Raw genomic sequence first — 12,459 nt, 5'->3', positions numbered from 1 at the left:
TCAAGGCCTTTATATGCTCTAAATTCTAACTTCACTTACAGGCCCCAAGGAATAGACACACAACCCAAATTGTTGGAGAGTTTCATTTTTATTAATGTTACACTTTCTGAACTACAAATCCTAGAAAGCCTAGCCAACTCCCCTCTCATAGAACTTACATTTTTCCACCTTTCTCCTTTCCTTTTCCAAGAAACTGCTCCCTTCTCAAACTTGCATTTATTTCTCAGCTCATGGATGTACAGCTTTAGCACCTCTAGTGTGAATAAAAATGCTCATGACTCCTTGATATCCACAACTAAAGCCTCTTCTCAGTCTTCAAGCTGGCCATTCACCTTCTTGGCAGCATTAAGTATGAGCAATGCTGACTTTCTTGATAGCACATTCTTTAATCACATTCTCACTTTAGCTCTCATTTCCAGTTTATTTTGCTAACTCATGAATGATTTCAATCAGAAATCATCTACAAGTTTCTTTCTATCTATCAGGGACTTTTCTTCCTACTTCTGTCAAACATATATAGGGGTTCCTGATACAGTCCTGTTCTCAATTTTCTTCCCTACTTTTTCTTGACTTTAAAAAGGAGTTCTCATCCTCAACCCTGTTCCCCATGTCATATTTATTTGGTTATACAAATGGCTGCCAATGTATACCTGTAAGCGACCTCACTCTCAAAAGTAAGATCTGTATTTCCAAATGCGTACTATATGTCTCACGGACATTGATTTTTCACTGACACCACCAAAGAAGTATGTTCAAAGCTCACGTTAGCTGACTTTTCCCACAAAATAGTGACTAGCACACACTCATGACTAGCACTGCTTCTTCGTCTGTGGCCTTTTCTTAATTAATGGCACTGTCCTCTGTTTATTCACTCAGGCTAAAGCCCTGGAATTCCACCTGGATGTTAGGTGGTGCTTGGAAAAGGGGGTTGATTGTCAGGATTTCAATTTCCCCTGGGCAGCATCTCCCAGTGTATCTTGTCTTATCTTCCTGTCACTGTCTTTATCCCATTTGTAGTTTTCTGTTAATAACTTATTGTCTTCTTTGCCTCTAGTCATACCCTAACTCCAATTTTCTCTAAATTTTGATGTTAGGTTCATCTTTCTAAGGCACATATTTGATCATCTACTCATTTCTTACTTAAAATACCTAATTAATTACCATTATCTACATCAGTGTTTTTCAACTTCGGCAATATTGACATTTTGTACCAGGTAATTCTTTGTCGTGGGGGCCTGTCCTATGCATTGTAGGATGTCAAACAGCATCCTTGGACTCCACCCACTAGATTCCAGTAGCAAACACTCCTCCTTTCCCCAGCTGTGACTATCAAAATGTCTCTGGTTCTATATAGTAACGAGCATATTCTCTGACCTGTAGTCAATACCCTCTATATCATACCTCCAATATGCATTTCAGAAACCCTGGTGGCGTGGTGGTGAAGTGCTACAACTACTAACCAAAAGGTTGGCAGTTCAAATCTACCAGGCACTACTTGGAAACTCTATGGGGCAGTTCTACTTTGACCTATAGGGTTGCTATGAGTCGGAATCAACTCGATGGCAACAGGTTTGTTTTTTGGTTTTTTTAAATATGCGTTTCAGTCTCACGTTTCATGTCTTGGTATATTGGTTGATAAAATTCTCTACCTGAACACTGTTGCTGAATGTTTTACTCATCTGCGGGTTGGGCCCAAGTACCAATTCTTTAGTGGAACAGAAATCAATGTCCTGTAAAGTGTATTAGATTTGTAAACAAATGAATTTGGATTCAAAACCCAGATAGGCTACTTTTCCTGTGTAGCCTTGGGTAACACACTTAACCTCTCTCTTCCTCAATTCCTTTATCTATAAAGTAGTAAAAAGTAAAATGTGGGGAAAATAAAGAACAGGAGATCTAATTAAGATCATACTTGATAAGAGTTTTTAAATAAATTTTAGTTCCTTTCTCCATTTTCTTCACTAGTCTCCTCAGTCAGATTTGGTAGAAGTATTGATAGTAGAAATTCATTCACTGTCTTCAGCAGGAAATCATGAATGCACACACTCATGAATGCATGCTTTCATTATTGTTTTTAGGGATAACACCCACCGTTTACTGAGCACTTACTAAGTGCTTTCAACTTTATTTGCGGCTCCTGCTTATATTCCTGATAATATCTCATACTTAATATTTTGATTATGTATATGCTTATATCCTTCCCATTAAACTAAAAGCTAATTTTAAAAAAGGGATGGTCCTTTGGGTATAGCATGGCCTCACACTTCCTCAGGATTCGATTCATGCCTATAGTGAAAACATGCACTAAGGCTTAAGGGCACTCAGTTAGATTAAAATCCATGAGAATCTCTCATTTGAAGGTTAAATAAAGTGTTGACTAATTAATGGATTTATTTTCATTTTCTGTATATACTTTTGATGGTTGCAACATATGCACACACACACAGATACCTATACGTGTAAAACCCATTTGGGGGAAAAAAAAATATATATATATATATGAAAGAGAAAGAAATTATATGTATCTGAGAAAAATGAAGAAAGCTATTTTTCCCAGGACTCTGTAGCCTTGTGTGGACATATTCCTGTTACATTTTACCCTCTCAGGGCTGGATGTTATTATTCTTAACAATACGATCAAGGTGGCCTGCAAAATGTCACCATCTCAAAGAAAAAATTCTATCTTTCATATATAATGTCAGAAAGCTGAGTGTCGACATATCTTCCTTGATCACCTTTTGTTGTTTGCAGTGTGACATTTCGGAAAGTTTCTGCCAAGGATATTATTTTGGAAGCTCAGAAGGGCTGTTATTTGACATTGTATTTGTTTTATAAACCACTTCCTCCCTAAAAGATTAGGGAAAGATTGGGAAACTTTTTGAAACCTTCTTCTTAAATTCAATAAAATCTAAGAAGTTTTGGCACAAAACTTTTAAATAAGGAAAAGAAAGGGCAGCAATATCATAATCCATGTTGTAATGATTTAAAATGAAAGAAAAGCATAACGAAAAAATTAGGCTTCTAAATTGGATTAAAAAAAACATATCTAGACATCAAGTGGATAAGCATGCCAAATTCAACAGTCTAGAAGAATTACAATTTAAATTGATAGTATTAACTCTTTTCTGAGATGTCGTAAGTATAAAATGGAATAATAGAAGTAAAAGTACTTTAATGGAAGTTTAAGTCCTGTGCAGATATATAGCGTATAGAAAGAAAAAAGAGAAGTGAGTTTTCTCTCCAACTTAGGAAATTATCCACTCAATCATTCAACATAATTGTAATGCACATTGATTCTATGCAAGCCTGTCATATTCCTTCCAAGTTTTCCAGAAACCTGAAGTTATCAAAGGGTGCTATATTTTAAAAAGACTATTGTATTCAAAATACTATTGGAGGAGAAAAGGGTATTTTAATACCTGCTTCAAAGAATACTGAAGTAGGAATAAGGAGATGAAGAGTATTGCTCTAGGTCATTTAGTGTCTTCTGGACTTGTTTATTCATCTGAAACATGAAAGGGTTGACCAGATGACTAAAGAAGTTTTTTTTTTTTTTTTAATTATTATAATTATTTCCCTGGAAATCATGTCCTAGGTGTTATCATTGGGATCCTTGAGGCTACTTTCATGAATAGTGATCACCACTGTGGTTCCGTGATTAGGAAAGAGGGAAAACACTGCTTTCCTCATTAATTTTAATCCTGCGGGGTCATCTTTAAAGCAATTCATCCAGAGAAATCTATGTCCCTAGGAAAGAGGGTCTCATAATTTCTCTTGGCCATCTGTTCTAAGGATTAACAATAGTTATTCATAAAAAGACATATCCTTATTCAGCAAAACCAACCTAAATTGTCCATGATTAAATCTGTCTTTTGACTTAGGTAAGTCATTGTTATTAAAAAAAAAAAAAAAAAAAGTACGTACTACTATGCTCTTATTTTTTCTTGGCCACTGATATTATTCTTATGCCTAATGACAAATTGTAATACTTTCATCTCTCTTTATAAGTCATATTTGTGTGTCCTTTAATCGTAGTTGTAATATTTGCACAGGCCTCCTGAAAGAGTTACTTAGGAAGCATGATATGGTGTGGTGGAAAGAGACAGGGGATCAGGCCTAGCGTGTAGTTCCCAGCTGCCTTTCTTGATACTCCAAAAAGAAATGACCTCTTCCTCCTTTATGTCATCATGTAACTCTTCTGTAATATCTCTTCTGTTATTATTAATAATAATATCTAACATTTATTATACAGTTTTCATATGCCAGACACTCTGCTAATCAGTTCACATGAATTCTCTCATTTCAATCTCAGAGTACCTCATGAAGTAGGTTCTCCTTATTGTCTCCAAATAGCCCATGAAATATGCTGAACAGAGAGATATAATGACTTGCCAGAGGTCATTCGTTTAATAAAAGTAAAATCATCATTCGAACACTTGCAGTGTAACTCCAGAACCCACACTTGAACCATTATACTGCACTGTCTTCTTTTGTTGCATTTTCACACATCTGTCTTATCTATTGCTAGTGTGTCACATGGTTGGGAGAATATAGTCTGCTGCAACTAAACCCACTGTCATCAAGTCAATTCAACTTACAGCAATTCTATAAGACAGAGTAGAACTGCCCTGAAGATACCACCAAGATGCAAATCCCAGCTCTACCACTTCCCACCTGCGTATCCTTGGAGAATTTATTAAGCCTTTGGGGCCTTAATCATATCCTATTTATAAAATGGAGAAAATAATAATGCCTACATCCTAATCTTATTGTCAGGATTCGATGTGAAGATTAGAAAAGCCCTAACACATGTTAGCAACTTATGTCACTCAGCCAAATGCTTCTTGAAGGCAGGGGTTGTGTGTCCTTCTTCTCTCTTCCCCAGACCCAAGCACAGTGTCAGACACAGTCAGCTCCTAATACATATTTCTTGAGTAAATGAGCACAGGATTGAAGGAGTAAGTGCATGAATGAATGAATACTAGTGAATTATACTAGATGTGGAAGCTGGCTGGATTCAGCTTTCTTATGTGCCTCTAAGGATTTTGCTTTTCCAGATGAATAAGTGAACTTCAAATTATGGCTACAACTCATTTCGTCTCCCCTAATCTCACTTATGTCAGATTCCAAGGAAGTAGTTGTGTCTCTAGTGTATCTGCACCCAGTTCGGAAATCTAAATACTGTATTAGGATCCCCATTTCTTCCCGCTCATGTCATTGAAGTGATCTAGATATATTTTTATTTGAAAAAGGCCACTGGTAATGTGCATGTGCACGTGTTTTGGTGTAAGACAAGTGGAGTAGCATCCTCTAACCTTCTAAGAGACAACCTGAATTGATTCTCTTCCCGGACAGAATTCTAGTGAAAGAAGATTCCTATTCTCTGATCACTGACAACACATGAGCCCTCATTCTCTAGTCTTCCAGCACAAGCTGGGAGGTAATAGCACTTAATCTCATTTATCTTAATGTTTTCAGGGCTCCATGAATAGATAAGAAATATTCCATCAGAGACCTTACACAAAGATCTTTGTTTTTTTCCCACTGAAATCTATTAAGGTGGACTCCTGATGTGCTACAGCCGGCCCAGGAGAAGCATAGTTCAGTTTCTGATTGCACGTTGTATAGTTGAAAATGTACATCAAACTGAGCTCCCACAGTTGAGAATTTATTCATTATTCTTCTCACACCCCCACACCTCACCCGTGCCTGTCTATTTATTATGGGAATAGCAGAAGAAAGTTCTTATTTTGCACTGGTAAACTTGCTGCCCCAGCACAGAACGGACCCAATTTATGACTTTCAACTAGCTTGATGGTAGGGACTTAGGCCACTGTCTTTCATCCTATGGTCCCTTTTTGATTGTCTATCTTTTCTGAGTAACTAGAATTTACTGTTTTACATACAATTGAGGAAGCTGTATTAGGAAGCCAGATGTCAGAGAGGTCTTTAAGTTCATCTGACTAAGTCACTTATTTTGCAGATGGAAATTAGTGCTACGCATTTAATTGCCTCTTCCAGAAAGATGTGCTGAAGTCCTAACCCCTGTACCTATACAATATGACTTTGTTCGGAAATAGGGTCTTTGAAGATGTTAGCAGTTAACATAAGGTTATACTGGAGTAGAGTAAGTCCTAATACCATCTGAGTGGTGTCCTTATAATACAGAAGAGACACAGGGAGAAATAGAGAGGAAAGAAGGCCAGACGAAGATGAATCTACACAGCCAAGAATGACTGGAGCTACCAAAAGCTGGGAAAGAAAAGAAAGGATCTTCCTCTAGATATTTCAAAGAAAACAGTCCTGCCAACACTCTGAATTTGGACTACTGGCCTCCAGAGTTGTGAGACAATAAATTTCCGCTCTTAGAAGCCACCCAATTTGTGGAGCTTTGTCACTGCAGCCCCTGGAAGCTAATATAAAAAGGCTTATATAAGGATATGGTCCACACCACTAGCGCTACAGCTAGAATGAATACTCTTCCTCTTTCAAGTAAACTTTGTGGCTTGCATATACTTCTACTAACGAATGTAAGTTACTGCCTTTGAATATTTTATTGCCCTGACCTCTCTCTCTCCTCACCCCAATACCAACAGATAAAGGGTTCCATGGGGGGAAAGATCTGTATCTACTATTCTGAATGCTGGGGACCCAAAACAGTGATTATTCGGCCTGCAACCCACTGAGCAATCTTTTCTTCATTATCCTAGGCTGGATTCATCTAGCTTTCTAATTCATTAATTCTAAATATTTACTGAGTGCCTCTTATGTCTAAGACTACAATAAATGCTAGGGGGTATTAAAGACAGGCATGGTTCCTGCCCTCACGAAAATGTCAATCTCAGCACTCATCACATGTTTTTATAATTACTGTTTATGTCTGTCCTCTCTTAGACCTCTGATTTCAGGAGGGCAAGACTTGGGCTTTGTCTGTCATTGACTCTCCAGCGCTTGTCACAATATCCCCTGCATAATAGTATTCAATTTTTAAAAAAGCAAACCCTCCTCATTTTAGTACATTTTCTACCTTAACATGTCATGAGGAAGAAAAATTCTCACCATTTTCTTTGTTCTAGTATATTTTCAGAACTACTACAGCAACAGCTATTAGGTACAATCTAGAGTATCTGCTATATAGCACTCAGCTTGGTGTTTTATATTATTTCATTTTTAATGCAAAATTATATTATTCCAATTTCTTTGAAAAGATTGGGTGGGACTGCTGACTAGATACATGACTTGACCAAAATCACAAGGGGTTTAAGTGACAGGACCAGGACTTGAACTCCCACCTTCCTCATTGCAAAGATTATGCCCTTTCCACTAGCTATACGCATTTCTGTTCAGGGCAAATCTGAGAAACAAACATCCTCACATTTCAAAACAATAGATATAAATATTTAAGCTTCGAGGATAGCTATGGGTGCCTTTACATACCTTAAAAAGGAAGACACATCATATGAAACAGAGCTTACCCACTAATCACAGAAAAAAGATACTACCTATTACTTGACGGAGTTGGAATATGGAAGCCCCCATGTCTGTTTTGAAATCTAAGGAAACATGTTTCTGAGAAAAATACCACACCACTGCCCTTACTTATTGCTAAATTGTCTTTCTTTGAAACCCAAAGTATAAGTGAATGGTGCAGATTTGAATAAAGAGGTTCATAGAACCAGTGGTTGGCCTTTGTTAAAGCTTCCAGGAATTTAACATATTCTAAACTATCGTGAATTTTGGGGTAAGTTTCCCTAATTGCTTGGGTCCAAATTTTATTAATAATCATCAGGCCATATGATCACATTTTACTTAGTCATAAAATAGATATTTGCATAGCCAAACTTGTATTTGACTGGTAGAAACAACTTCACAGATTTAAAATTTTATATCCAGCTGTTAATAGCATTTGATGTTGCTCTGAGTATACCATTAGCAAACCAGTCACAACACTAAAAAAGATGGCCCCCTACCTATTTTAATTCCAAAACAGAGTGATCAGTAATGCCATTATGCTTCTGTAGGTGCTAGCTGTGGAGGATTCTCAGTTAGCATCAGGAAGGGATTTGTAGAAGGAGCTGGCTTTGTGGCATCGCATGTGTAACGATGGCTGCTACATATTCACCAAGATTCGTTGAATCATGGCAATAAATGGGACCTAGAACCAAAAGGTCAACAGTGGGAATCTACCAGCTGATCCTTGGAAACCCTATGGAGCAGTTCTATTCTGTCCTATAGGGTGGCTATGAGTCAGAATTGACGCTACAGCAAGGGGTTTGGTTTTTGGTTTTATAAGATATTAATAGCTAACATTTTTTAAGAGCTTTCTATGTGCCAGGAGTTATAATAAATACTCTGCATGGATTTAATTTTGTTACATCCAGCCGAGCCGTGACTACAGTCAACTGGCAAAGTGGAACAGTAAGGATTTACCCAGACTTTCTTCCCTAAGAGTGCACATACTCAACAGCTGTGCTACAATGACCACACAGAACCATTTTATTTCACAAACTGAGAAACAGAGGCCAAGAGCCATTAAGCGACCTAGCCAACCTGATTCCCAGTCCTGGGTAATCTTCTCTCTACTTATGTTACCGAAGGACACACTGATATCTCACATTGTCTTTAAAAAATAAAAGAGCAACCAAATTGCGCTCACCTGTACTGGACTGAACAATCCCAGAGTCTACTGTTTGCCCAAGAAGATCATACTGGTTGAGGCGTGACCCATCTTCCGCTACAACTACTGAGCGTGCTGGCTCTCTGGTCCACTGATAAACAACTTCTGCTCTCGTATAAGCATCTAAAAGGAAAGAACGGAGAATAGTACATCTGCTTTGTCATTCCATATCTCCTAATTAGTCAGGGTGTTTTATCAGCCTCATGTTTTCTACCTCATGGTTCCAGAGGGCAGGTTAGGAAATGAAAGCCCACCTGCCTTAGTCTGTTGTTGTTGCTGTTGTCAGGTGCCGTCAAGTCGGTTCCAACTCATAGCGACCCTATGCACAACAGAACGAAACACTGCCCGGTCCTGCGCCATCCCTGCAATCGTTGTTATGCTTTAGCTCGTTGTTGCAGCCCCTGTGTCAATCCAACTCATTGAGGGTCTTCTCTATTCCACTGACCCTGTACTTTGCCAAGTATGATGTCCTTCTCCAGGGACTGATCCCTCCGGACAACATGTCCAAAGAATGTAAAATGCAGTCTCTCCATCCTTGCTTCTAAGGAGCATTCTGGTTGTACTTCTTCTAAGACAGATTTGTTCGTTCTTTTGGCAGTCCATGGTATAGGCAATATTCTTCGCCAACACCACAATTCAAAGGCATCAATTCTTCTTTAGGCTTCCTTATTCATTGTTCTGCTTTCACATGCATATGATGCGATTGAAAACACCATGGCTTGGGTCAGACACACCTTAGTCTTCGAGGTGATATCTTCGTTTTTCAACACTCTAAAGAGGTCCTTTGCAGCAGATTTACCCGATGCAATGTGTTGTTTGATTTCTTGACTGCTGCTTCCATGGCTGTTGATTGTGGATCCAAGTAAAATGACATCCTTGACAACTTCCATCTTATCTCCATTTATCATGATGTTGCTCATTGGTCCAGTTGTGAGGATTTTTGTTTTCTTTATGTTGAGGTGCAATCCATACTGAAGGTTGTGGTCTTGGATCTTCATTAGTAAGTGCTTCAAGTCCTCTTCACTTTCAGCAAGCAGAGTTGTGTCATCTGCATAACGCAGGTTGTTAATAAGTCTTCCTCCAATCCTGACGCCCCGTTTTTCTTCATATAGTCCAGCTTCTTGGATTATTTGCTCAGCATACAGATTGAATAGGTATGGTGAGAGGGTAAAACCCTGGCGCACACCTTTCCTGACTTTAAACAGTCAGTATCCCCTTGTTGTGTCTGAACAACTGCCTCTTGGTCCATGTAAACTTTCCTCATGAGCAGAATTAAGTGTTCTGGAATTCCTACTCTTCACAATGTTATCCATAATTTGTTATGATCCACATAGTCGAATGCCTTTGCATAGTCAATAAAACATAGGTAAACACCCTTCTGGTATTCTTTGCTTTCAGCCAGGGTCCATCTGACATCAGCAATGATATCCCTGGTTCCACATTCTCTTCTGAAACCAGCCTGAATTTCCGGCAGTTCCCTGTCAATATACTGCTGCAGCAATTTTTGAATGGTCTTCAGCAAAATTTTGCTTGTGTGTGATATTAATGATATTGTTCTATAATTTCCGCATTCGGTTGGATAACTTTTCTTGGGAATAGGTGTAAATATGGATGTCTTCCAGTCAGTTGGCCAGGAAGCTGTCGTCCATATTTCTTGGCATAGACGAGTGAGCCCCTCCAGAGCTGCATCCATTTGTTGAAACATCTCAGTCTATATTCCATCAATTCCTGGAGCTTTGTCTTGAGCCAATGCCTTCAGAGCAGCTTGGACTTATTCCTTCAGTACCATCGATTACTGATCATATGCTACCTCTTGAAATGGTTGAACATCGAGTAATTCTTTTTGGTATAACGACTCTGTGTATTCCTTCCATCTTCTTTTGATGTTTTCTGTATTGTTTAATATTTTCCCCATAGAATCCTTCACTATTGCACCTTGAGGCTTGAATTTTTTCTTCAGTTCTTTCAGCTTGAGAAATGCTGAGTGTGTTCTTCCTCTTTGGTTTTCTATTTCCATCTCTTTGCACATGTCATTACAATACTTCTTCTACTCGAGCCACCCTTTGAAATCTTCTATTCAGTTCTTTTACTTCCTCATTTCTTCCTTTTGCTTTAGCTGCTTGACATTCGTGAGCAAGTTTCAGAGTCTCCTCTGACATCCATCTTGGTCTTTTCTTTCTTTCTATCAATTGCTCATATGCAATTTCAAGCTGAAACTGAAGAAAATCAGAACAAGTCCACAAGAGCCAAAATAAGACCTTGAGTATATCCCACCTGAATTTAGAGACCATCTCAAGAATAGATTTGACACATTGAACACTAGTGACCGAAGACCACATGAGTTGTGGAATGACATCAAGGACACCATACATGAAGAAAGCAAGAGGTCATTGAAAAGACAGGAAAGAAAAAAAAGACCAAGATGACTTAGTCTAGGACAACTAAAACATATTTTTCTGATACATTCAGTTATCTGTTCACTCTTCCAACACATGTCTGTTAAACATCTACAGGGTAAAATGTGCAAAGTACTGTGTTGGGGAGAGACCAGGAAATATAACAAATGAGGGTTTCTGCCCTGGTGGAATATACATCGTAGTGGTAGGGCTAGTAAACAGGTAATCAGATAAATATATCATTTTGAGTAGTGCTAAGTGTAAGAAAGTCATATACCACAGAATAAGGTGAGACAGAATGAAGCTTATATTTTAACTAAGGAATTCAGAGGGGGTCTCTGAGGAAGTGAAATTTATATGAGCCATCTGAAAGTCTTGGTGAAGGTTTGCTGGGCAGAGGAACTAACAACTTTCTTCCTCTAATGCAAGTATATACCTGACATGTTTAAGGAAAACCAGGAAGACCAATGTGGAGAGGAAGTACATGAGAGATGAAATGAGGTTAAACAGGCAGGAGCTTGATTTCAGATTGTGTCATGCCAGGGGATGGTCATCACAAACATGAAAAAGAAGCACTGGAAAGTTTGCTTGCTGTACATCAATTTTCAAATTAAACTTGATTTTATTTCCATCAGTATTAACTTTTTCGTTGATATTTATAATCATGATGTTGATGATGATGACGGTGATAACGGCTCTTTACACTTCTCAGACATTTTCATTTGCCATGTCACTTTTTAATCTAGCCATCCTCCTATATGAGGGGATAGGTCATATCCCTGATCTTTGATTCGGGCAGGCAGATTTGGGCCTATAGCATGTGAGGGAAGAAAGACAAGGAATTTCATGCCTTTTTGGATTTCTAGTCACAGAACAAACAAATTCTCTGTTTATTTGCAGGGTGATTTAAGAAGTTTAAAGAATATCACATTAGCAAAAGAAACCTGTTTCTGGGGCTGTTGAGGGACATATATGATAGCAAACTTTGACCTTACTATGAAAATTTGACCCTTTGCCTGACTTCTCCATGAGGCACAGTGATGGTTGTGCCCAGGATCCACAGTGTTTTAGGATCCACAAAATTGTTCTAATTGCTTCTAAATTAAAAAAAAAAGAAGAAGAAGAACATAACCACCCTGGAACATATTAGTCTTTATACCAATGCAGTCATAAAATACAATTTTAATAATTTGGTGGGGGAGAAAGGGATCCACAAAGGCAAAAGTGCCTAGGGCCCACAAAAGTCACATGCAGCCCTGCTTGACTCAGCTCTCATCATGAGGCAACCAGACTTGGGTGTTGTATCCAAATATGTATTTGCCCAAGCTAAAATATTATTTGATGTAGAATATATACTATATTCAGTGAAAAGTTCTTCTGGTGGTC

General features: G+C 38.3%; 1 protein-coding gene across 1 annotated transcript in view; it reads right to left on the bottom strand.

Annotated features, from left to right (window-relative positions):
- The window catches only part of GABRA1 (gamma-aminobutyric acid type A receptor subunit alpha1), a 58,608-nt gene that overhangs the window by 9,986 nt on the left and 36,163 nt on the right, over positions 1–12,459 (bottom strand). Inside the window, exon 7 of the mRNA XM_049858820.1 lies at positions 8,657–8,800. Within this exon, the coding sequence (XP_049714777.1) occupies positions 8,657–8,800 (144 nt within the window). The remainder of the gene's footprint in view (positions 1–8,656; positions 8,801–12,459) is intronic.

The sequence above is a fragment of the Elephas maximus genome, chromosome 2, assembly GCF_024166365.1.
Source record: "Elephas maximus indicus isolate mEleMax1 chromosome 2, mEleMax1 primary haplotype, whole genome shotgun sequence".
NCBI lineage: Eukaryota > Metazoa > Chordata > Mammalia > Proboscidea > Elephantidae > Elephas > Elephas maximus.
The sequence above is the reverse complement of the archived record's forward strand: the minus strand, read 5'-3'. Positions and strand labels throughout refer to the sequence as shown.